We start from the raw sequence: 27,914 nt of genomic DNA on the forward strand, positions 1-27,914 counted from the left end.
CGCATGCGTATTTACAGTAAGCTATTGATATTTAACGGCGATTTATGCACTTAACTGTTATTTTTTTGTTTGTTACAGAAATTACCATGGGTCTTTACAGTGGTTGGTCAACATCCGTTAGTTCAATTCCTCCCTGGCAGAAACTACGAATACACTTACGAACCCATATACATGTATTTGAAATAAATAAATAAATAATGACAATACAATAAAACACTCTCAGAACACCTTGGGAGCCAAGTCAAAATCAAGTACAAATTCAACATATGTATATCTAGTTCTGTCTAAATAAAATATCGACTCACGCTTTCCTCCGTAAATTGGCTTAAAATTCGAATTTCAAATAGGTGGCTATTCTTCGTTGAACGTAATTTTAAAACGTAACGGGTTTTAACAGTGCGTGCCCACTCTGTAAATACGTTGTACGATAACAGCACGTTAACAGGTTTGTTTTCACGCTTTTCGATTCGTTAACTGGTTCCAGGTTCACGCAAATGTTCACTGCGAACCAAACGCATTCGCTATAAATTAATTCGGTATAAAAATAAGTCAAATAAAGTAGTAATTAATAGATTTTGCGCATTTAATTTAGTTTGCACGTTCATTTCCAAACAACACAGAAACCTGGGTGAGTTCCATGCAGGTGCGCAGAGTGAATGAAAGGTGAAATTATATGCGCATTTCGACACCTTTGTCAACGCTTATTTGCGCAAAATAATAAGTTCCGAGTGTTGTTGTTGGTGGGCCAGCACAAATACACAGAAGTTGGCTCGCTTGGCGCTAGCAGAACAAGAGGCAGTGAAAAACACAAACAACAGCAACAACAACAAGCAGAGCAGCACCAATAACACCCAGAGCAACAACTACAGCAGCAGCAACAACAACAACAATAACAATAATAACATTTGCGCCAGTGGTCACAAGAAATGGCTAATACAAATATGATTAGCAGCAATCATAACAGTAACAGCAACAGCACCGCCTACACTTACAACAATTATAACAGTGCTAGTGCAGACAGCGGCAACAGCAGCGGAAGCAACGGCGGCAGTGGCAGCGGCAGCGGCGGTGGTGGCAGCGAGGTGCAAACGCTACGTGAAGTCTGTAACATGCTGAATACGGCCGCCCCAACCAATTATATGATACCAACAGGTGGTTGTGCGTACGATCACATTATTTCTATGATGCGCGGACTTAACCTGCAGGACGATGGCATTGTCCTTAATAACAAAATCAAAGCCATCGAAACGGATTTCTGCAACATTGTGCGCGACGAATCGATGCTATGGTATGTATATATTCGCGTATATCTCTAGTCTTCGAGTGAGTGCGCATGTGTGTGTGTGTGTGTGTTTGCATGGCGTCGTCCATTGATGATTAATACATAAATATATATGTATATATGTATGTATGTTTATGTATGTACATTTCTGTGTATGCATGCATATATGCATGTATATAGAGTATATGTGTGTGGGTTCCTACGTCAGAGCTGGTATTAAAATTTACAACTTACTGTAAATGATGTCGCAATTCGGTCAAAATTGAGAACTAAGAGATTTAGCCTTATACAATGTGAGCGAGAGAGAGAGAGAGAGAGTGGGAAAGAGACAGGGAGTAAGAAAAATAAGCAAGTTTCCCGCCAGTTGGATAAACTTGAGTTCTTGTCGAAGACTAAATACCCTTTGATATATATATATATATATGTATGAATGTTATGTACTGTCTGTGCATACATTTTATCATATGCTTAATTTAAGTAGAGCAAATAACAGTTTATGCGGCTTATCAGTCATGTTCGTAGCTGTCGGTAGTAATTGATTTTCTTTTTAGTCGAATTTCACCTAGTAACTATATTTGTATTGATAATAGCAAGTATAGGGTTTCCCTGATTTGATGTAGACCCTAAAGCTTTTGTCTTGATATAATTGATATCCGTATAAAGGCTCCTTTATCATATTCAGGGCATACCGATAACCGGTTTCCGAACGAATCACAGCTGAAAAACAATAACATAATTAATAACAATAACATTGCCCATTGTATTACTCACAAATTTTTGCCTTGAAATGCATTTCAGCGAATCCATGGACTACATGAATAACAAAGCCCTATGCGACGCGGAGACGGCACTGAAGTTCGCCCTGCTGTTCTCCTCGCGTAACTTTGATGCCCTGGCCATGAAGGAGACGAAAGTGCGGAGCGCCATGCTCAAGATACTGGAGACGAACTTCATCAATGCCGATGCGTATCGGCTGCACGACAAGAATCGACTATACAACTCGATAACGCTGCTGGGCGAGTACTATCATCGCGTGCGTCTGGCGGACAATGCGCCGATAACCATTTTGGGCGACTCGCTGCTCAATCTGCTTACGCGTGAGATAAACGACGTGTCGGTGGTGATGAGCACGCGCCTAGCGCGCCTAGTTCTGTCACAGATCACGCTCAATGGCGAGATCATGCGCACGCGACACAAGGCAGAAATCGATCAGTTGCTCTACCATGTCAGACGCCACTTGATCATGCAGCCGGCGCTGACGGCCAAGGTGAAAGCGATGCTAATGATGGTGCTCGATTTGTTCTACAGCCATTTCAAGCATGTGGGCCACGAACTGGAGGCCATGTATACAGAGTATTTGGTGGTCGACGAAGACGAGGATGATGGCTTCAACAACAACAACAACAACAACAATAATGCGACGGAAATACAGCCACAATCGGATGCGTACAGCGGTCAGAGTGCAACCACCTGTTACAGTGACGAGGAGAATGGCAGCAGTGCCAACAACTCAGCACAGGAAGTGCCCAAGAAGTGGAGCGAGCAGGTCTGCGAGGATTCGCTATGCGATATTGTTTACGGCGAGGCATCAGCCAATGGCGATGAGCAGCAACAGTACTGCGAAAATGCTGGCAATTCCTATCAAAGCCACGACACGTCCAGTTCCAGCCGTCAGGCCAGACGTGGCTATCAGCCGCGCCATGTGCCGCGTCCGCTTAAGCAGTCACATTCACAGGCGCCGCACGCAGAGTAAGTCATCTTTGGTATCTTTTACGTTGTATTCTTAACTCGTTAATGCTTCGCAGCAATATCAGCTCCGATCAGTATCCATCCATGGCCAGCAGCGAGGATCGCGATGAGTCAAAGCCGCTGCCCAGCTGGCGCATGACACGCTTCAACCGCCCCAACGATGGCGAACAGGCGAATGGACGCTCACGTCATGACCAACAGCGTCGCTATAGCGTCAGCTGCGATGACGATCATCAGAGTGTGCGAAGCGAGGGTCGCGGTAATTTGCGTCTCTATAGCATTGATGATCGCAGGAAGCACTCGGAGGAGCGCTATGAGCGCAATCTGGGCGGTGGCAGCAACTATAACAACATAGTGAACTCCAATTGGGATCAGCGCGATGATCGCAGTGAGCGCTCCTATATAAGCAACTATGAGCGCGGAAATAGCTACAAGCGCGGCGGGCGCTATAACAATCACAATCGCAACACGTACGACAAACCGCCGCGTTTCCAAAAGCAGCAGCAACAACAGCAGCAGCATCAGCAGCAACAACAACAACAACAACACCAACAGCATCAGCACAGGGATCATCAGAAGATACACAGTGAGACCTGGCGTCGCTCAAACAATGCCATAAACAATGCATATCAGGATGAGAATTGTGCTTACAATTCGAATGGGCCCGAGTCCAACAGCCGCAGCTCGTCGCGTGCACGCACTCTGCCGCGTCCGCCCAAATCCCAAATGGATGATGGCGCCAGGAAACCCAACACCAACTATCGCTACAGTCAGAGTCCAACACGCGGTGGTGGCGGCAGCGGCGCTGGGGGCGGCGGCGGTGGGCCGCGCACGTTTCCGCGTTACAGCAGTCAGAGCAGCCTGGCAAGCGAAGCGTCCAGCACATTTGATCGCCGCCAGCAGTCGACCCGGCCACATCAGCATCAACATCAGCATCAAAATCAGCATCATCATCAACCGCAGCGTCATCGCAACTTTACACGTCGCTCACAGCCCAACATACACCAGCCGCAGGAGCATCAACAGGCTCCAAATCCACAGCCGCAGCAGCAGCAGCAACAATCGAATGCAACTGGCAACTGGCAAGAGGCTGGCAAGGATGAGAGCGAGCTGGTGCGCAATGCACAGCAGACAACACAATATATGAACTACCTGTCCGCGCAGAAATGAGAGAGACGCGCCCGCTGCAAAAGAGCCGAGCGTCGTCGCAGCACCAGAAACTACAAATGCATGGAGTGATTACAATAAGCACGAGTACGATTTTTGTAAAGTTTAATTGTTTTAAAATTGAAAGTCTGCAACGAGATTTTGTTTCAACCCGGTTTTAAAGCTGCCCCCTAACATTCATTCAAGTAATCAATTTGCTTTTCACTTGCAAACCAAAAAAGAAAAGAAATGATTTTTTTTTCTTTTCTTAAAATTGTATTGGAATATTTTTGAATTAAGACCACATATTCAATTTGTAAGCTAATACTTGTGCCGTTCATTTAATATTATTTTGTATAATGTAGTAGAGACTGTTTGTAATCTACAATTGAGCTCAAATGTTAAACCTAACTCGTGGCCATTTGCATCTAATCTCCAATTTCCCGCCTCAAATAAACAATAAAATGAAATATGAAATCAAACGTAAACACACAAATCAAGATAGGCTCAAGTAGCAATTGTAAATCGCATATAAATATAAATATATATATATATAGTAAATCGGAAACAATTTATGCTTATCCATAAACAAATTGTAAATAACTATTGTACTCGCGACGGATCGATCAGCATACAACAAACACACACACACACACACACATAGGTACATACATAATTATACACCGGCATGTTTTATACAATTTTTGTTAGAAACTAAGTACAAAAGTCATAAACATGAAACAAAAGTAAAAAACAAAAAATCCTATTTCTATTATAATTGTATGAATAAAAAAAGAAAATTATGTTGTTTAAATGTTACATGCACGTTGACCACGTTGTATTTTAGCTAAATATATATGTATACCTAAATGTCATGTTACGATTTAAAATGCAGAAGATTTATTAAAAGCATATTATAAATTACACAGACGTATACATGCAGACCTTAAAGAAAGTTATTATAAATAATTTTGAAAAGGCGAGTTTGTTGAAACAACAAACGAGCCATAATGAGAAATTTAAAACTACATTGAATATAATATATATAAATATATAGTTTTAGTCGGATACATATACGTATTTTAAGCATAACAAGCGTTTAAATCATAGTTATACACATATACACACATATACAAATACATAGTCTAACAATAACAATTTTAATAAATATATTTCCAGAATTTTGATTTTGAGATTTGAAATATGTATGTTGACAACTGTTTGAATACAATATAGATTGGTATATTAAGACATGCACCGCACCCGGGCGGAACTAACACAGAGCATAAACTATAAGAGATTTGACAGGTGGTTCAGCGCTCGGCCTGCTCTTTGGGCGTCACAACCAGGACCTCATAGATCCGGTTGCTGACTTCCTCGCGTTGATATGGCATATATATGACGCGATGCGATGGATGCACTTTGCCCAGCAGCGTCAGGCCCGCGTGCACTGAACGGCCGGTGTAGAGCGCCTCGCCGATCTCCGAGTAACCCGACTTGAGGGCACCGGGCGGCACATCCCCATTCGTTGCCGCCACCCATTTGAGTTCACAATCCGTTAGCACCAACAGGTCCACCTCTGAGTTAAGCCGATGGGCACTGCAATTCCATGGTGCGTATACGGCTTTCTTTTGCGGCACATAATTGGCCGGCAGCAAATCCTCGTGCAGATAGACGCGCGCCACATAAGTATCGAAGCCCTCATGATCGGTGCCACATTGAACGGCACCCTCGGGTGTGGTGGGTGCAACGGGATCATCCAAATCGATGGGAACCCACTGGATCTGGGAACGTTCCGGATCTTCGATCTCGGTGCATTCGGCGAAATTCAAATAAATGCGATGCACACGGTGACGATGGCAAATGGCCCGACATTGCGGGCAGCTCAGCGAACGGCTTAGCCAACGGGTGAGGCACTCCTTGTGAAAAACATGGCCGCAACTAGCTGTTGAATATATGATATCATTTGCTTTGTAAAACTCATTGCAAATGCCACATAAAACGTTCAGTTTCTCAGCCTGCTGAGTTGATTTGCTTGTTTCCGATTCTGTTTCCGCTTCCATGATTTTTCGCACGGTTGTTTTTATTGAACTACGTCTGGTTCTTATCTCGGTGCTCTTTGATTTGTATTTCATCAAAAGCACAAATAAAAGGCACACAAAAGACAATATACGCAGCGATAGTCAAAGTTTGCAACCATTTGTAATTGCCGTGCTTTTAATTAATCGATTATTATTATCGCGACAATCGGTTATCGGAGATGTTGTGCTTGCAGCCCTGGTCTTCGGCACGTTGTTTTTATTGTGGCTGTTGCGTTTGACATATAAACATGCAGCGAAAGGAGCCAAATCCTTTCCAAAAACTGGGATTGCGGCCATGGCTGGCCAAGCAGCTGACCAAGCTGGGTGAGCCAAACCGAATTTAATTGATATAAGGACACCTATTTATCCATATTCCTACATACGCCTTAGGCCTCAAGGGAGTAACGCCCATACAAGAGAATTGCATACCAGCGATATTGTCAGGCAAGGATTGCATAGGCGCCGCGAAAACAGGCTCAGGCAAGACCTTTGCATTTGCGCTGCCCATCTTGGAGAAGCTGAGCGAGGAGCCAGTCAGCCATTTTGCCCTGGTGCTGACACCCACACACGAGCTGGCCTACCAAATCTCCGAGCAGTTTCTCGTTGCCGGTCAACCCATGGGCGTGCGCGTTTGCGTTGTCTCTGGCGGCACAGATCAGATGATTGAAAGCCAGAAGCTGATGCAGCGACCACACATTGTTGTGGCCATGCCGGGTCGCCTAGCGGATCATCTGACAGGCTGTGACACGTTCTCGTTTGATAATCTCAAGTATCTGGTTGTCGACGAGGCGGATCGCATGCTAAATGGTGACTTTGACGAGAGTTTGGCCATAATAGAACGCTGCCTGCCCAAAACGCGCCAGAATCTGTTCTTCTCCGCCACCATGAAGGACTTCATGAAAGAGTCCAGCATCTTTCCGATAGCTAAGGATGTGAGTGTGCAAATCTACGTGAAAATTAATTATCATTATTATAATATTTGACTTTTAGTGTCTGGAATGGTCACAGGAGTCGGACGTGGCCACCGTGGATACACTTGAACAGCGCTATTTACTCTGTGCCGACTATGATCGTGATATGGTTCTTATCGAAGCCTTGCGCAAGTATCGGGAACAGAATGAAAATGCCAATGTTATGATTTTCACCAATACAAAGAAGTAAGTGCTTAATTTATCAAAACTTTAGAGGTATTTAATCTGTGTGTATCCCGCCAGATACTGCCAGCTGCTCTCGATGACGCTGTCCAGCATGGAAATCGAGAATGTTTGCCTGCACGGCTTTATGCGGCAAAAGGAGCGCGTTGCGGCGCTCAGTCGCTTCAAGTCCAATCACATACGCACCCTGATTGCCACAGATGTAGCTGCACGTGGATTGGATATACCCAGCGTGCAGCTGGTAATTAATCACATGCTGCCGCGTACGCCCAAGGAATATATACATCGTGTGGGACGGACAGCGCGAGCGGGACGCAAAGGCTTGGCCATATCAATATTTCGATTTCCACGCGATCTGGAACTACTGGGCGCCATTGAAGCAGAGATAAATACTAAACTCACAGAGCATCCCATAGATCGTATGTGTGTTAGTCATCTTTAAATTAAGATTAACTAATTTGAACAATATTTTGTTAGAGCGCATGGTGGAGCGCATATTCATGCAAGTGAATGTAACACGGCGGGAGTCTGAGATGCAACTGGACAACAATGACTTTGACGAGCGCGCCCAAAACTACAGGCGTAAGACGTGGATTATGGAGGGCAAGGATCCCGACCAAATGGAGGCACTGTACGTAATGATTAACTGACGCCCTCTGTAAATACTTTAAAATTAATACTCAACTCTTACAGCTATCGTAAAAAGCAAAAGGACAAACTGCGCGAAATACGACGCAAGCGCAAGCAGCAGCAGGCCGAGCTGGGCACCAGCGAGGAGGGCAAGGCGCTTCTAAACGACGAACGTTTCAAGACTGTGGACAGTGCACGCTTTGAGAAGAAATTCCGAAAACGTCCGGCAAAAGATGCGATAGAAAAGACGCCGCCTAAATCGAGTAAAATAAGCTTAGCCACGAAAACGAAACCAAATGCAAAGCGCAAAGCAAAAGTGACTTAATGAGCTTTAAATACAAATAACTTTCGAGCTTACACTAATAAGCAGTTGCGAAACGCATCATATAAATATTTATGTAATTTCAATAATTCAAGACATGCTTCAAAAATGTAGTCGTAGCAGCCTTCAGTTAACGGAGCAGGCACTTTTGCTATATCAGTTTCTTCAGTGTTTCAGTCTAGGGCGATCGTTAGCAGCGCATCCTCGGGACAGATCTCCAGCAGCACTTTGGCGCCATCGTTAAATGGATACGAAATGCTGCCATCAATGACCAGATCTGCAGAAGTGAATTAAGAATGGAAATTGGGTTGCAATCGACCATTATGTTCTATAGGCTAATGTCCAGCTGCTACTCACTGGCATCGATGCAGTGCGATTTGATGAACACGCTCTGGACAAAATCGCGGGCTTTGAATGTGGATGGGGAGGGCCAGACGCCCACACAGATTTGTTCCCGTATGGAGTAGCACAGGCGCGGATCGTCGGGCGCAAACAGCAGACCCTGATTATAGCGCTGTGCTATTTCGTCAACATTTTCGCGCAGCCGAAGCACATCGGGCGAATCGCTGTTGGGCAGCGATTTAAGCAGATCGTCCACATCGCTGCTGGTAATGCGATTGATACTCGTGTGCCAGGATGTGGAGCCAGTGCCGGTGCTTACGCATAGGCCAGAACATTTGGTTTTGTTCACCAGATCCTGATGGTCCAGCACCAGTTGCAAATGTGAGACGCGTGCCGAAATATGCTCACCAATGAAGACCTAGAATGGGAAGCGCAGCGCCTGAGAGGATTAGCTGGACAGTTTTGTTGACAGGCTAGCTCAACACACACACCTCGTTCAACGCCAAATAGGGCAGAATACGCTTCATTTTGGCCTTGTACTTGTTGGCCATGTGCTCGTCGAGCATTTCTGGCGCCGTATCCACCTGCTCCATCTTGACGGCCGTGTGCCTGAACAGGTCCGTCGACTCGGGTATCTTGCCATTGCTGCCCAGCATGGTGGTGCGTATGCGTGAGCGATGCATCCACTTAAAGTCGCCCTGTTCAATAGATAGAATGTGAGCTATGCTCTATAGCCCAACTTGGAGTACGTACGCTTTTGATGCGGCTGACAGCTTCCTCGGGATTCTCCGAAAAGTATTTGGGCAACAGAAGGCGGCCCGCCGAACGCTGTGGATCCGAATTGAAGCCAACAATCGGTGTTTTCTGCTGGCTGAGGGCAAACAAGGGACTGGCACGATTGGCGGACAGCAGAAAGGTGCCATCGCCGCCAACGGGCACAATAACATCCGCCCAGCTCATGACATCCTTGCTCAGAGAGCTTCTAAATTCAAGTCTGCTTGTTTAATAAAGTCAACAGCGACAGGGACACATTATGTGGATGGCGGGAATAAGTACAATTTGTAGTTTGTTTGGTAATTATTGTGACGACCATAACGATGACGATGACGATGACGATGACGATAACGATGACCATGACCATGACCATGACGAATGATGAGCACACCAGACGCAGTCACAACAAGGCCACACAACAAACAACAAACGTTAGAAATATGTATCTACTGGGCAGGATGCCCAACGCCCAACAACAACAATAACAAAACACAGTACCTGCTGGAGAGCTTCACCTCGCAGCCCACGTCCTGGAAGCTTTGCACAATGCGCCGCTCGAAATCTTTGTGCAGATTGTGCAAATAGAGGACCATTTCCACGTCTGTGCCGCGATCACGTAGCTTCTGTTCGAGCTGTTCGCGCGTTAGTTCCGGATGACGCAGTTGCTCCAGTTCATAGCGCGATAGCTTCGTCACGACCAGGGCGCGCTTCAATTGAAAATTTGCGGGCGCAAAGTTGGCATATTCTGTGCAAATAGAATTGTCAGTTATGTTAAATACATCCGATAATCTATTCATAAGATCAGGCCTCATTTTATGGGCAATCATTCGAATGCGGCACAAGTGTGCTCTTTGTATCCTTGGCGGCGATGAGAATCGATGAGATTATCTTTCGTTCGGTTTTAATGTGAGAACTCGAGATTTTCGTAATGTGCTTGACAGCATTTTCCAACTAAAACACTTATAAGAACACGTTCAAATTGGACGACTGATAAACGATTTCGAGTGCGCATGTTTCTAATTGGAATCTATTAACAGGTGTGATTTCGGAAACTGTGCTTATGCGAATTGTATTTTCCAATTGGACGGGTGATAACTAATTTCGTGCGCGACCATTTTCTAATTGGAATTTTGCAAGATAATCTTTAATTGAATGCGATTCCTGACAATCACATGCCTCTCAGCCCAAAGCTGATAATAAACGGAAGCGCAATTCATGTATATAAAAAAGCAGCATCGTAAACAACGCAAAGGCTGACAAACGATTGCCTTGTTAAATTGCGCTCTAGGCATTCAAAAATTCAACTCAAGTAGACAAAGAAATGTTTTACATGCCCATTTGTGGCTTACCTTTGGCAAATTGTTTAAGCAATTGCTTGGACTTCAACATGCTGAACGTCGGGCAATATTAAATAGAGCATTTATTTATGAAATTCTTTATTTAACTCGTGTGTGCTACATCAATTGATTTAAATGAATGTGTGTGTACCAAACTTAAAGGTTCTTCAATAATCTTGCGTTCTTCTTCTTTGTTTTTTTTTTTTTTTTTGAATAGGGTTTTGCTTAAGTATGTTTCTTTTGCACAATTTACATTCCGTAATTGGAGGTTAGTTGTTGAACTAAAACTGACATCAATTGTTATCACACTAAATACACGTTAGCCGCAGCCATTGACCAGTTTTTTTTCTCTTCTTCTTTTTCTTTACGTCCACGTTCCTTGTCTTTAGAAGATTTACTGATTGATTGCGATTCCATACACAACTCTCGTGTATGAATATTTGCCTCGTTTTCCGTCATTTATCGCTGTTTTGTTTCTACTTTCGCTTTAACATCTCTCTCTCTCTCTCTCTCTCTCTCTCTCTCCCTCTCTCTCAAGTTGTCCGCTTAGTTCTTGTTGTGCATTGCTGATAAGCGGCACGGCCTTTTCTTATCAGCCCAAAAATAATAATAAAACAAAAATACAAACACTTTCAGTCAATTGCGTCTCTCGTGTCGGCGTAATGCCATTCACAGCCCAACCGCGCTTCTTCTTCTTATCATACACCATTCACAATGCGCGCATTCACATGATTTCTGATCATTCTCCTGGAACGAATACTTTTCCGTTAATATTTAAACTTAAAAAAAAAAAACAAATAAAACTTTTCTTGCTCGCCCATTTGTCTACTTAAAGCGATGATACATTCGCAGCTCCGTGGTTTCTGGGCTTATGTTCACGTCGAGGCCATGTGGTTCCTCGGACAACCCATTGTTTTTCTATTGAACAATATTTGTTTACTTTAAGACATTATTCGATATAATTTAAACATTTTTACCTGCAAGTGTGACAGCTCCTGCTGCACGTCCTCATCCAGTATGGGCTTATGAAAAACGGTGCTCAGCAACATCATGGCATTCTTGGCCACCTCGGCCACATTCAAATTCATGCAGCTGCTCTTGTCCATGTTCATCAGATCTGCCAGACGCAGTGAATCCGAGGCAACAATGCCAACATTTGCCCCAATTGGATTACGTTGCAAAGGGGCGTGGCCGTTCGTCAAATTCGACGGCTGTTCAACGTTCATTTGTGGTATGTTCCAATCTAAGGTGTTACGCATGGGAGGACCCAAACGATTTGCCGTTTTATTACCAATTGGAATTTGTGCAGTCGGTCTAATCAGCGTCGAAGCTTGTGCAGTTGGACTCATCATCGAAGGTCGCATTTGATTAGCTGAATTAATGAGCGCAGTCAACGAATTCGAGCCCAATTGCCAGTTGGCAGCAATGGGGTGGCTTTGACTCTGATTCTGATAAGATTCTAATTGATTGTTCACGCTGTTGCGCACGTTATAATTTGAATTTTGATTGTCGCACGGATTCAGTTGGGCGCTCACATTCAGCTGCGGGCGTCCATTCTGAAAGTGATTGTTCATGTTCATCAACACCTGCTGCTGCTGTTGTTTTATGTTGTTGTTGTTAGTATTAATATTGTTGCGATTGTTGTTGTTATTGTTTGGAGGACCTAAGAATGCATTGTAGGCGTTCCGCATACGCTGCTCCATGGACAACTGGCCACGTTGCGTATTACGACCCGGATTGTTGCCTAGACGATTATGTACAGAATTTTGGCAATTATTGCGATTGAAATTATTGTTATTGTTGTTGTTGTTATGATAATTGTTGGGTTTACCGCGATTAAAGCGGCGTCGATTATTTTGTTTTTGATGCCAGCGATTGCCGTGTTGAGGAGTTTGCCGTGGCGGCTGGCTACGTGGCGCGTCCGCGGGCACCAAAGGAGCCGCGCCCGGCGGACGGTTGACATTATTTGGCTGTATGCGCCACTGAGCTGAATCTGCGGACATATCCGCATTTGGGACTTGTTTGGTGTTGTTGGTTTGGTCCATTGGTTCGTCGGTATCTTGATATAACCGATTAAAGTCATTTGTTTCGAAACTAATTTGATTCATGTTCGCATCCTGTATGGAAGAATTAAGCTCATCAACCTGTTGTGATTCGTCCTCATCGGCCTCGTCTTCGTCCTCTCCATTGGCATCCTTATAGGATTGTAAATGAGCCGCTTGTCGCTGGCGTTTACCAGAATGGAATCCATAATGTTTGGTTATTTTTGGCTTGGGCTGCACATAATGTGCGTAATATTCGTCTGGGAAATTCAAATTTTAAATAAATCTTTTCATCATTTTTGGTGTTTTTTTTATTCTTTATATTACCAAGTGGCATCAAAATAGCTGGCGCATTAAACGAAGTCATGGTGAGTCTTTCCCATACATTAACTGCTTACAAAAAAATTATCTTTAAATTCTTAAAATAAATGAAGCGCACAAGTATTTAATTCGCCAGAAGAACAGTTAGAATTTTGACAGGCATGTGTGTGTGTGCCAGAGCTGCATTCGAAAATTATCAAATGTAAAAATTTCAATAATCGAAAAATGTGTCATTTACTGTTGCAGCAAGCAAATTGCAACCCTGGGCTAATGAGCATCGCAGCCCACCTTGCTAGCTTCCTTTACTTTAATTCTTGCCGAAGAACGCGTAACACTTAAAATTTTAGAGCTCTCAAAATGTAAGTTAATTAAAGAACTACAACTTGATATTGCAGCAAATATAACTGTGCTAAGTGTATTACAAGCCTTTTTACAGAACTCGAAGCTGCAAAATCAAATAAGAGTTCTAGACTTTGCTCCTTAGCCGGCAATAATTTAAATTGTAGTCACGTGGCTTGGGGCCTTGCTCTTGTGGCTGTACAGTTTTTATCTTTATAATTCTTTGAGTTTGTGATGTATAAAGTACTCTTTTGTTTTACAGGTGAACTGTAATTGGCCGTTTGGGACGGTCCTAATTAATTTGGTAAGTTGTGTTTTTCTCAATGTATTTAACTAGTTTGCGAACACGAGTCGCTGGTGTAAAGATAATTCCACTTTAGCTAGTGCTTTTTATCTGTTCGCAGAGCAAATGCGCTTCGCCCAAGCATAACCCAAATTTATTATATCAAAAATTTGCGGTGCATATTTTTTTCGTGAAGCCAACATATCAAATTGAAAAAGTTACTTGCTCTTTGATGTGGAATCTTATATACTCACAAATTGTACTTTGTTTATTGCAGGTAAAATGTGAGCGCAATTCTAATGGATTTACCGCTATGATAATCTAGGCAGAAAGGTTAGTTTTATTTTTAGTGCATGTAAGGAACAAATTTGTGCTCTGATGAAATTTTACATTCTGACACCTCATATGAACCACTGTGATTCATTCTATTTGTAATTAACTACTGAAAATGCAATATTTAAGTAATTTAAGTACTTTTATGCAATCTTCTTTAACGAAATCCTTGTTTTTTAGGTTATGCACGAACATGCTGCTGGGCATTTAATGGCTGTACGTGAAGTTGGCTGCACTCTTCGCTGGATAATAATCCTGAATTGGGTTAGTATTCGTTTAACACGTGTTTTATATCCTATTGCATTTGCAATGATGATCACTTAAACCATTCACAGACACCATATAAAAGTTAAGCTCTGGCAAACTTCTTCAATATTTTTTTGAAGTAAGCGAGTCTTGCTTAGCCGGTTATGGACCCTGGTTAATAAATTGGCACTGAGTCTTACACTTAATGCACCAATTATGTTGTCAAATAGCAAATTTACTTATGCCACGTTTTCTATTGCAGGTGCTCCGAACAATTGGATCAGCTACAGCTGACATTGTTGTACTTTCAAAATATGTAATAAATAAATAAACATGCATTTTGAATTTAAAAATCGTTTTTTACTATATTGGCACGTTCCCTCAAAGCCAGTTCCTGGTTCTGTTTGGCAATCATGCGATCACCCTTTGATTTCTTGCCAATGCCCAGTTTGGGCAGGCCGCGATTGAGTCCCTCCAGCAGCACGCACGCCTTGCACGGCTGCTGTGAGGAAACGAAGCTGCAGCGTTCGCAAATGCCGCGCACGGGTTTCTTAACAGTATCCTTAAAGCGCAGCTGCTCGCCCGAATAGATGATGTCCATTATGACCGATGGTCGCACTTTTTCCAGATCCTTGAGAAATGCGCGCGCGTGACCCCGGTAGGCGTTCGGCGCAAACACGCATTCGGTGGAAAAGTAGACCAACTTCTTGTAGTGCGCATACATGACAATTTCTTTCTCGTAGCTGTATTTGAGCGGCTTGACGCGAGGTATGGAGTCCTCGCTGCCGCCAGTGCGGATGTCTGTGCAGCGACGTAGGCGCGCCGTGTCCCCTCGTAGTATATTCATCAGCACCGTTTCCGCAATGTCGTCCGCATTGTGGCCAGTGGCAATGCTGTCCACGCCCAAGAGCTTTGCACCTCGATCCAATGCCTGGCGGCGAAAAACGCCACAAAATGTACAATTATTGGAGCGACCTATTTGAGCCACAATGCGATCCATAGTCCAGCCGTACAGTTCCTCATAGGATAGGATTTTCAATGGCATTTGATAGTCATCGCGATTTTGTTTGACCGTCTCTAGACTGTCGTCCCGATAGCCCGTGATGCCTTCGTCAATGGAGAGCAGCACCAGGTCCAGACCATAATCGTGGCGTTCATTAAGAAGCTTCAAGCTGAAATGAAGTTTACTAGGCTTACAAGTGTGGTCAATGGCAGTTGAACTTACACATGCGCCAGTACGGTAGAGTCCTTTCCGCCGCTGGCGGCGACGGCAACCTTTTCACCTCGTCGGAAGAGCTTGCTCGAGATGATTGTGTGATGGATTTCAGCTTCGAAGGCAGCGAAAAAGCAAGCCTTGCACAGAGCGTCACCTGTTTTGGGACGCTGTAAAGGAAATCGATTAACGTTTATATTGTAATTAAAATAAGTTACTCACCTTTAATGTGGCCCTGTTGCCGCATTTAGCTTTACAATCTATAGGCATTTCTAATATATATTGTTTACAAATAAACAACGTGCTGCGTTAATCGAATTGGTGTTATCGATATAAGTATTATTGCAGCGTTGTACAGCACTAACTGAAATATCGAAAGGTAACTCCAGAAACTAGGCGCGCTTATTATATTTACGAAAATAATTGAAGCAATTCTCAATTTCTTGTAAATTTAATGATAGTCAACATTTTGATTTATGCTTACCATTTAATATTAAAACCCCATTTGTAATTATATGAGTTATTTCTTATCAATAAATAAATGAATTAAAGTGGGAACATCCCTAATGCAATAAACTCAAATGCAAACAAAAAATTTAAGTAATGACTTTTGATGATGAAAATGACGAATATATACACCAGAAATTGTATCGCAGCCGTGGCAAATGTGGTAAGTAATGCATAAAATTATATATATTCATGTATTGCAAGCTATCCTTACCGAAACACAGCAATCTACGCACGTCAATCAGAAGTTTACGTCGAGGTGAAGCAGAAATCCAATGTTTATGCTAGAACACCAGTTGCCGCAATGGCTGGGAACGCCAACAACAACAACAGCACACTTGATATTGGACACGATGTTTGGTTTCACATAGCCATGCATCTAGATCCGGAGGATGTGCAGACCTTCGCCTTGGTGTGCAAACAGACCGCCAAGCTGGTTAACTCGAGAGCCTTCTGGCGCAACATGTACAAACGCCACTGTCTGGCTGGTGCTTCCAGGAGTTGGAACCTGGAGCTGCCCGCCCAGCTGCAGTTGGAGCAAATACGCAACTGTGATACGAAAGCGCTGCGCTCGCACGTCATCGAAGCGCTATTCCACTGTTATCGTCCACTTAAGATGCGCCTGGAGCTGGGCTACAGCCTGGACTGGCTGCTGAACCGCACCTTTATGTCCTGCTCGCAGAAGCAGTATCAATGCTTGTGGATCATGTGCTATACACTTTGGAATCAGCAGGCGACAGCCTCTAGGCAATTGGATGAAGTTGGGCACTTGGCGCAGGCGGACAACGACGTGGTTAACGATTGGGAAGCGCTGGCCGAGGGCGATGAGTCAACAGCACAGATCGTACACAGCTCCGGCAATCGACATGAAGGTGTTGTTCTATTGATTGTGGTTTGCCGGCAATTTATACCGCTGCCGCTGCAGTTGCTCTACAACCAGCAACAGTCGCGCTTTCGCCTGATGGCAACCCGGGAGCTGCTCTGCAGCAATATGCGCGCCAAGAACTTGGAGCTGGATTTTGTCGAGGACAACTGCAATAGCAACAGCCCGAGTGTGACCGTCAAATATGCACGCATTGAAAAGTATAAAGTGCTGCCCTGGTGGCATCCAGATTTCAAAAGGTTTCTCAAATAAAATTGATATGCGTCCAACAAAAAAAAACCAGATATATCAGTAGGTCACGAAATATATAAGGAATGGAATTAAAGGTCAGCTATACTTTCTAAGCAACCCAGCCGACATCTATGCTGACTTTCACTATTATCAGAATCATGTGATTGGATGTGAACCCGAGTGGGACATTAAACGGACCTTATCTCAAGTGTCGCACATATACGACAATTGTGCGCATATAGACATGCCGGATGACAGATGTTGTACATTGTTTGGAAGCTACCTACATATTGCAGATAAACAACTTTGATCGTACATTTTTTTTATCACTTCACATCGATGCACTGATAGAAAACAGAAGCAATAAGTACATGTTGATACGTAATTTTATAAAAGCGATTGTTTTCTCGTTATGATAAAGGATTAAAACTGGAAGATAATTGATATATACACGTTCAGCTTAAACCTAATTGTGAGTTACATACGTACAAAAAACATTTAGAGGTGGTCGTTAAAAATTTGTGTGTGTCTTTATGATAATAGAGCCAAAGCTCTGAGTGCATTACACCTTGCCCAGTAGATCGTGTCCATACGGCTTCTTGCGGTAGCCGCCTTTGAAGGCGAACAGCTTAAAGGCCAGCACCATCATGACAATGCAGAAGGCATACAGGAACATGCCCATACGCATATCCATGTCGGAGAAGACATTAGAGATCTGACGCTTTTGCCGCATCTTGTCAAGTGTCTCGTGCAGCAGCTCCTCGCGCTGCACGCCAAAGCGACTGACGAACTGCGGATTGTGTATGTTCTTGAGAAAACTCAGCACCGCCTCCTTGTTCCAGTTAATTTCCAAATTCTCTTTCAGGGCTGAGGCTGGCGCCTGCCGGCATTTGGCACAACTGCTGGCACTGGGGAATTGTACTTTGGGAAATTGCGGATCCTCGGTATCGTCGCCAGCCAGACGCTGATTGACCTCATTATGCGCAGACCAGAGCCACAGCACGGCTTCGTCTTTGGTGGCAACGTTCCAGATTTTGCGGCGTGTTGCCATTGCCTGAACACAGGAAACAATATAGATTAATCAAATACACTTGTGTCAATTTAAGCAGCTGCTGCCAAAAGACAACAACTCACATCGTCCGTATCACAAAAAAAAAACCCACAATGTCATTGCGTAATAGCCCATCTTGCGTATGAAGACGAGCAAAACCCATGGGGAATATGCACCTAAAAGCATTATAATCATAAAAACGTGACTGCTCCAAGTTAGCTTGTTTAGCAGCATAATGCTTTTCATAAACTACACAAGGGCTTTGACCCCACATAGTATGTGCATAACACATATATATATAGGTATATACATATTTGCTTAATCGGCTAAAATAGCTAGACTTCTGTACAAACGCGAAACATAAGTGGGTTACGCAGGCCAGACTAGACAAATTTGCTTGCTCCGATATTGGCCAGGCTGTTAGTAGTTATTTAATAGCAGCACACATGGCATCATTTGTTTAAATATTATACATAATATATATCTAAGTAAGACGCTTATTTTAACTGAAATTTTTATCTGTTATCGATTTCTCTCTTGTTTTGCCACCCATTCAAATTAAGTTTATGGTCAATGTATGTGATAATTGAATAATCGTGATAAATAACTTTTAATTTGATATAAGGCTTTGCATTCTCTGGAGCATGTCATATAAATAATATAATGAGCGCGATATGCTCTGTTTTTTTTTTTCTAAATTATATTTCATAATTTGTTTACCCGAATGTCTATCTGGATATTTGGATAAATATATATGCCAGTGCTACATTTAGTATCTATATGCCAGGGCTGTTTGTTAGGGTATAAGTCTTCCTAATTACAGTTTATCTTTCAGGGCCTGTAAATATATCAAGCATGTCTTACTTATCTATGGAGTATTCCGTTAAAAATGACTTAAATTGTTTCTTAATTGTTTTTCATTCTGAAATTCTTCCCATCCATTTGTAAATCGTAAACAGGCGGCAAAATAGACACACTTATTGCTGCGGGCCCTTCAGCTTAGGCTGATTTGTTGTTGTTAGCAACAAATAAACAAAATAAATTAATAAATAATGTAATGAATTGACAAATACCTCGCCCCGCGCACCTGCTGCTCTGCTCCTACAGCTTGGAGGCCAAATGCTGATCTCATAGTGAAAGCGCCAATTACAATAATGCGGTATTATTAACACGTAGGCACAATCTAAATTTTATGTGTGTGTGTGTGTGTTTTAGATGGAGATGACTCACCTGGAAATGTTCGCTGCAATCGGTGCAGCCAAAGAAGTTCTTGATATAGCCATGCATCGCCTGCAGCACCTCCAGTGGATCCTGCGACTGTTCGTTGCCGGCCGCCTGCACGCTCATGAAATGGAAAAGCGTCCACAGCGAACAGCTGAAGCCGCGGAAATGCGGACTGGAGCCCGTGCAGCCCACATAGTGTGTGCTTGAGTAGATGTGACCCAGTTTTGATTCCAGGCGGCGCAGCTCCTGCTCAAACTCCTTGCCCGTCAGCTGCTGATTGAACTGCGCCACGTAATCCCTGAGCTTGCCCACCAGCTGGCGTCCCGCCTGGCCTAACGGATTGTAGCGCTGGAGCACGGTCAGAAAGCGCTGCAGCGCCAGCAACCGCTCGCCGCTAATCACATTCACTTTGGCCACCTCGTTGTGCAGAATGGTGCGTATGGCCTGCTCCAGATCCGCCTGATAAATCAAGTGCTTGTTGCGATGCACCTCGCTGATGATCGCATTAAGTTCTTCATGCTGGCTGCCGCCATTCGGCGACGGCGGCGACTGCGCCTGTTGTTGCTCTGGCCGGGGCGTAAAGCTCAGAGCACGCAGCGCATCCTCAATGGCCCTGGCATAGGCTTCGCTGCTCTGAGTGGACGGCGTGAGAACCTTCACATTGCCCTGGCGATCCACGAGCGCCAACTGTTGCTTCTGGCTGGTGTCCAACTTAAATTTGGCCGCAACGGCGGCATCGCCGAAACGACGCACCTGTACGGCGGGCCACTGCAGCAGAAAGAGCGCCGTTTCGGCGCCCAGCGTGGAGTTCTCCGGCTCGTGTATGAGCGCCACATACTCCCGCTGGCTGTTGAGGCCCTCAAACAGCGCCGTGGCGGTGCTTTCACTTTCGCTGACGGGCACAAAATTGGGCCAATGTGTGTTATTAGCCGTCTGATTCTCGGCGGCCACCATGCCAGCGAGCAGGCTGCGTATCTCGTCGGGCTTTTGGGTCTCCAATTTCAGGCCATATTGCATAGCGCTGGGCTGATAGCCTGGGCCCATATACCGCAACGTTGGATAGCCCATGACCTCGTAGGCACGACAGACGCCGTTGTTCTCCTCGGCGGCACAGTCAATCGCACTGACAATGACCACATCCCGCCAGGCGTGCAGCTGCTCGGCCACCTGCTTGTAGATGGGCGCAAAGCGTCTGCAATGCCCGCAATATGTGTTATAGAACTCGACGAGCGTGCTGCGATTCTGCTCCAGCACCGTCTCATTAAAGTTGGCCACAGTTAGCTTGACCACCTTATCGCTGTCATCGTACAGGCCGAGTTCCTCGTCCACCGGTGCCGATTGCTGTTTCAAGAGTGTCTCGTATCGGTTCAATGGGACGCCAGCAGCGACCAATTTCAGTATGCACAGGAACAATAATATTGATAAAAATGCCAGCTGCGCACCTTGTCGAGTCATTGTTTTTAAGCCGAGTGTTCGCCGAGTTTAAGGTGTTCAGTGCGCAATGCAATGAGAACGACTGATACGATATTTCTACCGTAGCATTGGGAATGTTTTATGGTTTCAATAACTTTTGATTAGCCACACAGAGTATTTTCGCAGTCTCTCCCCCTGCTGCTTGTTCTTTACGTACGTTCGCGCAAACAGCTCTTCATAGAGATGAGCACTGACAGCGTATAAGTGATGCGAGTCACATTTGAGTCACTGCGACGATAACTTGAGGTGATTTATTGTCGGTGGTAGAGTGCGGCCACACTGGAGTGATGTAACAAAACCCCTAACAGTCATTCCCTAGAAAGGGCGCGGGCATAACTTGTGTAAATGTATTACAGTATGAGTGTTGCCATACTGCGTCTAAATAACTAAAAGTAACTGGTACAGAGTGACTATCTAAAATGTGTACAAAGCTACACATGTTATTAGTAAAGTAGGTTATAATAATAGATTTAAAATCTAAAAATGTTCAACGATCAACACAAATATATGTGACTTCAAAAATCACTACGCTCGCTGCAAACGGACATCTCTCACGCATAAAACGATAAGCGCTATTAAATACTATCGATAACACCACATACGATATTTAGTTATTGAAACAAGTACACCACCACATTCTAAAACAAATTTCGAAAGTTTAAAAAAAATTAGCTCAGTTTAGTGAAATTAAGATGATATTGCGCCCATTGGAACGGGCTTTTTTGCCACGTTCAGCAGGTGACGGAGCATGCTTTCTGCTAATTGCAGTATGTGTGCCGCTTACATACATGTTTCAAGTCACAGTTATAATGCCGGAACTCCACGACGTGGGCAGCTTTTGGTATACAGCAGTGTGGCTCGCCGGCATTTTTTTGGTCTTTAATATAACGTCAAATATGCTGGCCTGCATGCTGGTGGATACCTCAATTAAATGCAAGTACCTGACCATCAATAAGGCTATATACATTTCAAACAATTTACATTGCAGTGCATATCCTTAAGCCGCCTGTGGATTCTCATCTACTGAGCCGTTGGCATATGTGCGATGCCTGCCAGACGCTTGTGCCACCTCGTTCCTGGCACTGTGAGATCTGTAATGTGTGCGTCTTGAAGCGAGATCATCATTGCCGCTTCACCTGCTGTTGTATTGGTCATCATAATTACCGATATTTCTTCTATTTTTTGCTGTACATGGGTCTGGGCGCCCTCTATGTGAGCATCAATGCCAGCATTTATCTGTGGTATCTGCACGCCGACTATTACTGGCGTCCGTACACACTGCTCACCGTCTTTGTGCCTGCCTTGAGCCTGACTGTGCACGCCAGCTGGGAGAACTTTTATGTGGTACTCTATGAGCTGAATTTATTGGCATTTTGCATGTGCACATTGCTGCTCGTTTATCATCGGCCCATCTTTCAGCGCGGCGCCGTCATGAAGGAGCGCTCGACCAGCAAATATGATCTTGGCCTGCGCGCCAACATGGAAATGGTGCTGGGCAAGCGTATGCACCTCACCTGGATATCGCCATTTGTGCGCAGCGATCTGCCGCACGACGGCGTCAACTGGGAGCCCGCGACGAAAGAGGAATGAATCTTATTGTATTTTGATACTAGTCATACCATAAGTAATCTCATCTAGCACAAAATGGTAGAATTAAAGTATTACATAATGCATTCCTTGCATTTATTTAAATATTGCATTTATTGCAAATTAACAGAACGAACTGAATGATCATTTATCTAGAAAACTTTCACCGACCAGCGATTTTAGCTTGGCCAAATGCACTTCGCTGAGAGTGAAGCCTTCGTGTATGCGCTTTGCCAGCGCAATCGTTTCCATGTTGTTCTCCACAGCGTATTGTAGCGCCATTAGCGCCTGGCTGGGCGCTTTGTTCAGCACAGTTGCTTCCACGTACTCAGACAAAGCGCTCTCGGCGGGCGTGCCGGGAATGCGATGCTGCTGCTTGTCAATGTAGGCGAACACCTCGCTAGCCTTGTCGAAGCTGCTGCCGCTGCGCACGAGCAGCGTCAGAATGTCGCCCAGCATTTGACCAGTGAAGGAGACTTTCCTGACGCGTTTTGCGGATTCCTCGATTTTGTTGTACATGTCCAGGGCCACCTTGGCGCACTGTTCGGGCAGCTGTTGCTGGGCGGGCAGTTCAGCATTTGGACGATTGTTCACCATTATGCGGAGCACATAAAGCAGCAGACTCTCGCGATGGGTGTGATCGAAGATGACCATGTCGGACCAGATGCGCGGCACATGCTCAACGGCACCATTAATTTCTATGGCTCGTAGGATCTCCTCCATAATGCCCGGCTCCGGTATGTAGATGTTGGGCACCAGCACGTCATATGTCTGCATGAAGTCCTCAATAGATTCGGTCTGACACAGCAGCGCCAGATAATTGCGATAGTATATGCTCTCCTTGAAGGAGTCGCCTATCAGATCGTAATTGTTGCCCGTGTGCAGCAGCTCATCTACCTTCTTAGCCAAGGCCTTGTCGTTCAAATGATTGCGGCACACATCCATGGCCGTGGCAAAGAAGTACGTATCCTTGGGATGCTCCACTTTGAACTGCTTACCGCCAATGTCGTTAAGGATGTCCACAATGACGTGCGAGACGGGCGCGCGTTCCCGGCAGAATATGATTAAGAGATAGTAATATGTGCCCAGACTGGGCGTAACGCCCAATTGCTTGAATTCCGGCAGAACCTTAAGCGCTGAGCTGCGTGCCAATTTAAAGTTTCCAAACGTGCTGATGCATTCGAGTAGAGCGTTCAGTGTACCCAGATTGGGATGCAGTTGCTGTTCGGCCATTTGATTTAGCAGCACCGTGCACAGCTGCCAGCGCTGGTCGGCCGTGTCCTTGAGCAGGCTAACAATCTGAATTATGGCATTGTAGGTATTGGTGTCCAGTTGGATTTGCCTCTCGTTTGCCTCTTGCAGCAGCGCATACGCGCGCTCGCACTGCAAATACTTGGCCATGCCGCGTATAAGCGCCGCATAGGATTGCGGCGTCTTTGGCTCAATGGCGGCGTAAAGTTTTTCCGCCAAATCACCGTCCTTCCATGTTTTTCCATGACGTTCACGTCGCCGACTGTTCTGCAGGAACCAGCGTTCCTCAATGTACTCTTCCGGCAGCGGTTCTTGGTTGTTGTAGAAGCACACCAGCTCCAACAGACTCTGCTTTAGTGCATCATTGACCTCAATGCCCTTTTTCTCCAATAGATTGTACACAAGAACAGCATCCGTGAGCTCACCTTGTGCAATTAGTTGCTGAAGTGAGCTCGTGTCCACCTCCGACTCCTCTGTGTAGACCATGGATGGTGCAAACTTTTCAATGGGTGGTTGCGCTTCTTGGTGCTGCATGTTTGCAAATAGAGGCATTTTAATGCCATTTTGTAGTCACACCAAACACTTACCATAAACAGCTCGCGATGCTCCTCTTTAATCCAATTTGCTGCCTTACGACCCGCCTCCTTGGACAGCGTATACGTGCGCTTGGTCACATTTGATGTGGGTATCAGAAAGGGATCATCGTGGTATTTATAGTGTGGCGCCGTTGAGTCACGTCCCACGGTGCTGGCCAATGCCTGCAGCAGATCTGTGGGCGAGCGTTCAATGCGTTTGGGAATTTCAATGTGCTCGGCCGCCGGCGGCGCAGCGGTTGTGTAATGTGTGCCATTGCCACTGGTAATGTGACGCACAAGGCTGGAACTGGGCAGCAGTCTTAGCTGGCGCGTTAGGTACATGGTGTGTGATTTGGACCAATAAATCTGTGCACTTTCAGTAACAAATAATTATTTTTCAATTAACAAATATAAATCACTAACCAAATGACAAAAACAGTGTGACCGAAGTGCGTTAGTCTTAAAATGCGCAACAGCTGATTGCAACGACTAATCGAAATGGTGTATCGATAAATTGTGGCGGCTAACATATGGTGCTCCACACTGAGCACGGCTCTTAAATTCGAATTGTAGTTTTAATTGTAATTTTATTTTCTTCACGGATGGAACGCATAAACTAATACTTAGAATGTGCACAATGGAAGTTATGGCTAATAATTGATCAGTGTGGGCGCAATAATCTCTTATATTAATTTAACCTGACAATCGAGCTTAACACAGGCCTCTCTCGCTCTCTCTCTCTCTCTCTCTCTGTGATTTTCTCTCTCGTGATCTAACAGATCTCAGTTTTTTATTCTAGAGCTGTTGTCTTGTGTGTTCAGTCTTTAGATAACTCTGCGTGTGCTCGCTTGTTTAATTTGAATTTCGTTAGGTTATCATGACGATCCCGATCCTGTATTATGATGATCGCAGTCCACCGGTGCGAAGTTGTCTGATGCTCATCAAAATGCTGAATATCAATGTGGAGCTGCGCTTCGTGGACCTATTCAAAGGGGCACAATTCGAGAAAGACTTCTTGGCGGTAAGTGATGCTAATCCCATGCAGAGCCGAAACTAATTATTTATCCGCCAGCTAAATCCGCAGCACAGCGTGCCGACGCTAGTGCATGATGAACTGCTGCTCACCGATAGCCATGTCATACTCATACATCTTGTGGAACAGTTTGATACAGAGGCCGGCAGACTGTGGCCCAAGGATTACGCAGCCAGAATGAAGGTGCTTAATCGCTTGTTCTTCGAGTGCTCCTTTCTCTTTCGCCGTGACAGTGATTTAATGGTGCTTAGCCGCCTCTTAATTGTTAGCCATTCTACTCACGCATACCCTTCTCTTCCAATTGCCAGTCGGAAATCGTGCGCAAGCAGTTCGCCAATGTGGATGTGGCCTACCACGAACGCAAGCTGTGCGAGGCATATGACATTATGGAGCGGTATCTCGACGGGCAGACCTACATGGCTGGCGATCAGGTGACGGACACAAAATTGCAAACCACAGCGCTGCGCCCCCCTTTTTTAATTGCGTTTAGTTTTTATATTGGATTTTAGCTGACGCTCGCCGACATATCCATTGTGAGCACACTGAGCACCGTGCATCTCATGTTTCCAGTGGCAGCGGCACGTTGGCCGCAACTGCAGCGCTGGTTTGCCACAATGCAGCAATTGGATGCCTACGAAGTGAATCGTCTTGGCGTGGAAAAACTGCGCGACATCATAGAAAAGCTGGGCAAGTTTCAGTTTCCCAACCGACAGCTCTGATAGGACGATGCAAGCTGAACTTTATTTACAAAACGGTTGGATCAAAACTGAATCATCAAATATTGCTCCAGGAAATGGAGCTCATAGACTTAAGCCAAATTAACGAAACTATTTAGGAGAGTTTGCTGCTGGTTGGATACAAAAGAGAGTAGCATTTGAATCTTCGCCTAAAACCTAACTTAATCTGGGTTTGAAACAGCTTCATGTGACTTACTGGCTCGAAGCGTAAAATGAATCATCAAACAAATATCAAATTGTTATTATACTTCCTATTATTAACCCATCTATGTAACCCAGGGCAATTAGACGCACTTGCTGTTTGCTTAAAGCCTATTATATAAAGCCGCTAATGTTGTTTCGTATAATGCGTGGACATCATTAGCATACGGTCAACAGTCGTCCCCATGTTGGATTTGGTGGGGTTACGACGCATTCTGTTTGCTCTCGAAATGTTTGGCCAATATTTGCATATGCCGACAGCATGTCATGCCTAATGGCCATATCGAGTGCGCAAATTTGAGTTGGGTAAAACGCCTCGAGTACTTGGCGTTAATTGCATGCCAACCGCGCAATATGTAATTCCGTGCTGGTCATCCACTTCTCAGAGAAGTTTGGTCTACCCGTGGCAATTCCTAACGTGACCGTTTCCGTCACGACACTCTCAGGTGCTGGCATTTTGATTGAGCAGCAGCTGCGACTGCAACACGATTTGCTTTGTGCAAGAAATCTTTCTTGGCGCACGCAACAAAACTTTCCAGTCAGCAAGTTTTTCAATTTGCCGAGCTTTAAGCCAACATTGTTCTGGGCCATCATGACAGACGCTTGTTTAGCTTATGTTTCAGCTAGGTCCTATGCGAACAAAGGAAATAAATCACGCAGCACTATTAAGAAACTGTAATAATAATCAGAAAAAAAATTGAGCTAAGTTAATTATTAGTAATAAATAATCTAATCGATGTAATCGCACACACCAGATTTCTATTGGAAGAAGACAACACAAATTACTAATACTACACAAGGACGAGAAATATTACTGGAGTGAACATCAAATTCAGCTGGGCGTACCTGATTTTTTGAGAATCGAGTAGAGGGGCTATATTTTAGGAAGCTAGTCAGCGGGGCAGCTAGACTGTCTAGGACTCGAGCTTCTCTCACACTCTCATTTTATCTTGCTGTCTCTCTCTTATACTCTCTCTCTCGCTCTCTCTCTCTCTCACACACATTATCTCTTTCACTTCCTCCTCTCTCTCGCTCTCTCTCTCTATCTTTCGCTCTCGTTCCGTCTCTCTCGCTCTCCCTCTCTCACTACCTCTCACTCTCTCTCTTTCACTCTCGCTCTCGCTCTCTGTCTCTCTCTCGGTCTATTTCCCTCACTCTCCCTCTCTCTCTCTCTCTCCACAGCCTCTATATAATTGCCTGATGGATTTTTAGGTTTTAAGTACTTTCATTTAATGCTATTAACTCTGTTATGAAATGCAATTAAATTGATAATAATTTATTAAATTTAATTGTAAAATGTACATTTTTTTTAAGTAATAATTTCATGTAGTACAGATATTTCGCTCAGATATGCATAGAAGAGCTTTACTTATATGTGGGCATACATACATATATGCTATGCATATAAAACCGGGTTTCGTTTTTATTTTTTGTTCAATGTTATTTGCATTTTACGTTGAACTCGATTAAAAGCCAAACTGCCGGCGACTGATTTTATTTATGGCCATTCGATGCTTCAGCAAGGAGCAACGGGGCGTGGCAAGGGGCGAACAGTTGACCAGGGCGC

At 44.5% G+C, this 27,914-nt stretch overlaps 11 protein-coding genes, 1 long non-coding RNA gene and 1 other non-coding gene across 20 annotated transcripts; 7 read left to right on the forward strand and 6 right to left on the reverse strand.

The window, feature by feature from the left end:
• The first annotated feature begins 255 nt into the window (after positions 1-255).
• LOC6626351 (uncharacterized protein DDB_G0288805) lies at positions 256-4,996 on the forward strand. 2 transcript variants are annotated; one of them, XM_032436511.2, is made up of 4 exons: positions 256-445; positions 593-1,288; positions 2,081-3,031; positions 3,088-4,996. In XM_032436511.2, exons 2-4 carry the CDS (start codon positions 927-929, stop codon positions 4,199-4,201), a joined length of 2,427 nt encoding a protein of 808 aa, XP_032292402.1. In that variant the 5' UTR covers positions 256-445; positions 593-926; the 3' UTR covers positions 4,202-4,996. The 2 variants fall into 2 exon arrangements, with proteins under 2 accessions (XP_032292402.1, XP_032292403.1); XM_032436512.2 differs by having other exon boundaries at positions 621-1,288.
• Positions 4,997-5,329: 333 nt separating this feature from the next.
• LOC6626394 (uncharacterized) lies at positions 5,330-6,358 on the reverse strand. Its single transcript, XM_002048697.4, has one exon. It carries the CDS (start codon positions 6,310-6,312, stop codon positions 5,491-5,493), a length of 822 nt encoding a protein of 273 aa, XP_002048733.2. The 5' UTR covers positions 6,313-6,358; the 3' UTR covers positions 5,330-5,490.
• A 65-nt stretch (positions 6,359-6,423) lies between these two features.
• Dbp45A (putative ATP-dependent RNA helicase Dbp45A) lies at positions 6,424-8,433 on the forward strand. The gene is made up of 6 exons (XM_002048696.4): positions 6,424-6,582; positions 6,649-7,190; positions 7,249-7,415; positions 7,473-7,831; positions 7,890-8,043; positions 8,106-8,433. The coding sequence occupies exons 1-6, from the start codon at positions 6,507-6,509 to the stop codon at positions 8,365-8,367; spliced, it is 1,560 nt and encodes a 519-aa protein (XP_002048732.1). The 5' UTR covers positions 6,424-6,506; the 3' UTR covers positions 8,368-8,433.
• On the reverse strand, positions 8,425-11,507 carry Nadk2 (NAD kinase 2, mitochondrial). Of its 4 annotated transcripts, none has more exons than XM_070210487.1 (6): positions 11,446-11,507; positions 9,979-10,225; positions 9,460-9,700; positions 9,198-9,404; positions 8,722-9,124; positions 8,425-8,641 (listed from the first exon to the last, which is right to left on the reverse strand). In XM_070210487.1, the coding sequence occupies exons 2-6, from the start codon at positions 10,071-10,073 to the stop codon at positions 8,538-8,540; spliced, it is 1,050 nt and encodes a 349-aa protein (XP_070066588.1). In that variant the 5' UTR covers positions 10,074-10,225; positions 11,446-11,507; the 3' UTR covers positions 8,425-8,537. The 4 variants fall into 4 exon arrangements, with proteins under 4 accessions (XP_070066588.1, XP_015029582.1, XP_015029581.1 ...); XM_015174096.3 differs by lacking the exon at positions 11,446-11,507 and adding an exon at positions 10,830-10,971 and having other exon boundaries at positions 9,460-9,685; XM_015174095.3 differs by lacking the exon at positions 11,446-11,507 and adding an exon at positions 10,830-10,971 and having other exon boundaries at positions 9,460-9,688.
• On the reverse strand, positions 11,008-13,348 carry Boot (Bootlegger). Its single transcript, XM_002048694.4, has 3 exons — positions 13,187-13,348; positions 11,795-13,119; positions 11,008-11,735 (listed from the first exon to the last, which is right to left on the reverse strand). The coding sequence occupies exons 1-3, from the start codon at positions 13,224-13,226 to the stop codon at positions 11,643-11,645; spliced, it is 1,458 nt and encodes a 485-aa protein (XP_002048730.2). The 5' UTR covers positions 13,227-13,348; the 3' UTR covers positions 11,008-11,642.
• Positions 13,349-13,411: 63 nt separating this feature from the next.
• LOC26531372 (uncharacterized) lies at positions 13,412-14,734 on the forward strand. The gene is made up of 5 exons (XR_001450211.3): positions 13,412-13,539; positions 13,782-13,823; positions 14,080-14,135; positions 14,316-14,399; positions 14,644-14,734. It is a non-coding gene; the product is annotated as an uncharacterized lncRNA (long non-coding RNA).
• LOC116651070 (small nucleolar RNA Me28S-Gm3255) lies at positions 14,172-14,252 on the forward strand. Its single transcript, XR_004304108.1, has one exon. It is a non-coding gene; the product is annotated as a small nucleolar RNA Me28S-Gm3255 (small nucleolar RNA).
• Positions 14,720-15,945, reverse strand: Ctu1 (Cytosolic thiouridylase subunit 1). The gene is made up of 3 exons (XM_002048693.4): positions 15,817-15,945; positions 15,607-15,764; positions 14,720-15,553 (listed from the first exon to the last, which is right to left on the reverse strand). Exons 1-3 carry the CDS (start codon positions 15,862-15,864, stop codon positions 14,728-14,730), a joined length of 1,032 nt encoding a protein of 343 aa, XP_002048729.1. The 5' UTR covers positions 15,865-15,945; the 3' UTR covers positions 14,720-14,727.
• Positions 15,946-16,102: 157 nt separating this feature from the next.
• On the forward strand, positions 16,103-17,712 carry fsd (transmembrane protein fates-shifted). Of its 2 annotated transcripts, XR_001450210.3 has the most exons (3): positions 16,103-16,264; positions 16,326-17,310; positions 17,370-17,712. XR_001450210.3 is itself a non-coding variant. In XM_002048692.4 (2 exons), the coding sequence occupies exons 1-2, from the start codon at positions 16,198-16,200 to the stop codon at positions 17,234-17,236; spliced, it is 978 nt and encodes a 325-aa protein (XP_002048728.1). In that variant the 5' UTR covers positions 16,103-16,197; the 3' UTR covers positions 17,237-17,712. The 2 variants fall into 2 exon arrangements, 1 of the variants encoding a protein (XP_002048728.1); XM_002048692.4 differs by having other exon boundaries at positions 16,326-17,712.
• Positions 17,584-20,945, reverse strand: Qsox1 (Quiescin sulfhydryl oxidase 1). Its single transcript, XM_002048691.4, has 2 exons — positions 19,497-20,945; positions 17,584-18,269 (listed from the first exon to the last, which is right to left on the reverse strand). Exons 1-2 carry the CDS (start codon positions 20,943-20,945, stop codon positions 17,778-17,780), a joined length of 1,941 nt encoding a protein of 646 aa, XP_002048727.1. The 3' UTR covers positions 17,584-17,777.
• Positions 20,946-21,474: 529 nt separating this feature from the next.
• Positions 21,475-22,636, forward strand: LOC6625760 (probable palmitoyltransferase ZDHHC24). Of its 2 annotated transcripts, XM_015174084.3 has the most exons (3): positions 21,475-21,896; positions 21,952-22,307; positions 22,383-22,636. In XM_015174084.3, exons 1-3 carry the CDS (start codon positions 21,656-21,658, stop codon positions 22,551-22,553), a joined length of 768 nt encoding a protein of 255 aa, XP_015029570.1. In that variant the 5' UTR covers positions 21,475-21,655; the 3' UTR covers positions 22,554-22,636. The 2 variants fall into 2 exon arrangements, with proteins under 2 accessions (XP_015029570.1, XP_002048726.2); XM_002048690.4 differs by having other exon boundaries at positions 21,477-21,896; positions 21,952-22,636.
• LOC6625759 (small ribosomal subunit protein mS39) lies at positions 22,625-24,856 on the reverse strand. The gene is made up of 3 exons (XM_015174094.3): positions 24,800-24,856; positions 24,389-24,742; positions 22,625-24,329 (listed from the first exon to the last, which is right to left on the reverse strand). Exons 2-3 carry the CDS (start codon positions 24,716-24,718, stop codon positions 22,695-22,697), a joined length of 1,965 nt encoding a protein of 654 aa, XP_015029580.1. The 5' UTR covers positions 24,719-24,742; positions 24,800-24,856; the 3' UTR covers positions 22,625-22,694.
• A 324-nt stretch (positions 24,857-25,180) lies between these two features.
• Positions 25,181-27,094, forward strand: GstE14 (Glutathione S transferase E14). Of its 2 annotated transcripts, none has more exons than XM_015174085.3 (4): positions 25,181-25,397; positions 25,449-25,592; positions 25,718-25,840; positions 25,919-27,094. In XM_015174085.3, the coding sequence occupies exons 1-4, from the start codon at positions 25,254-25,256 to the stop codon at positions 26,126-26,128; spliced, it is 621 nt and encodes a 206-aa protein (XP_015029571.1). In that variant the 5' UTR covers positions 25,181-25,253; the 3' UTR covers positions 26,129-27,094. The 2 variants fall into 2 exon arrangements, with proteins under 2 accessions (XP_015029571.1, XP_002048724.1); XM_002048688.4 differs by having other exon boundaries at positions 25,183-25,397; positions 25,449-25,652.
• The last annotated feature ends 820 nt before the right edge of the window (positions 27,095-27,914 follow it).

The sequence above is a fragment of the Drosophila virilis genome, chromosome 5, assembly GCF_030788295.1.
Source record: "Drosophila virilis strain 15010-1051.87 chromosome 5, Dvir_AGI_RSII-ME, whole genome shotgun sequence".
Classification (NCBI taxonomy): Eukaryota; Metazoa; Arthropoda; class Insecta; order Diptera; family Drosophilidae; genus Drosophila; species Drosophila virilis.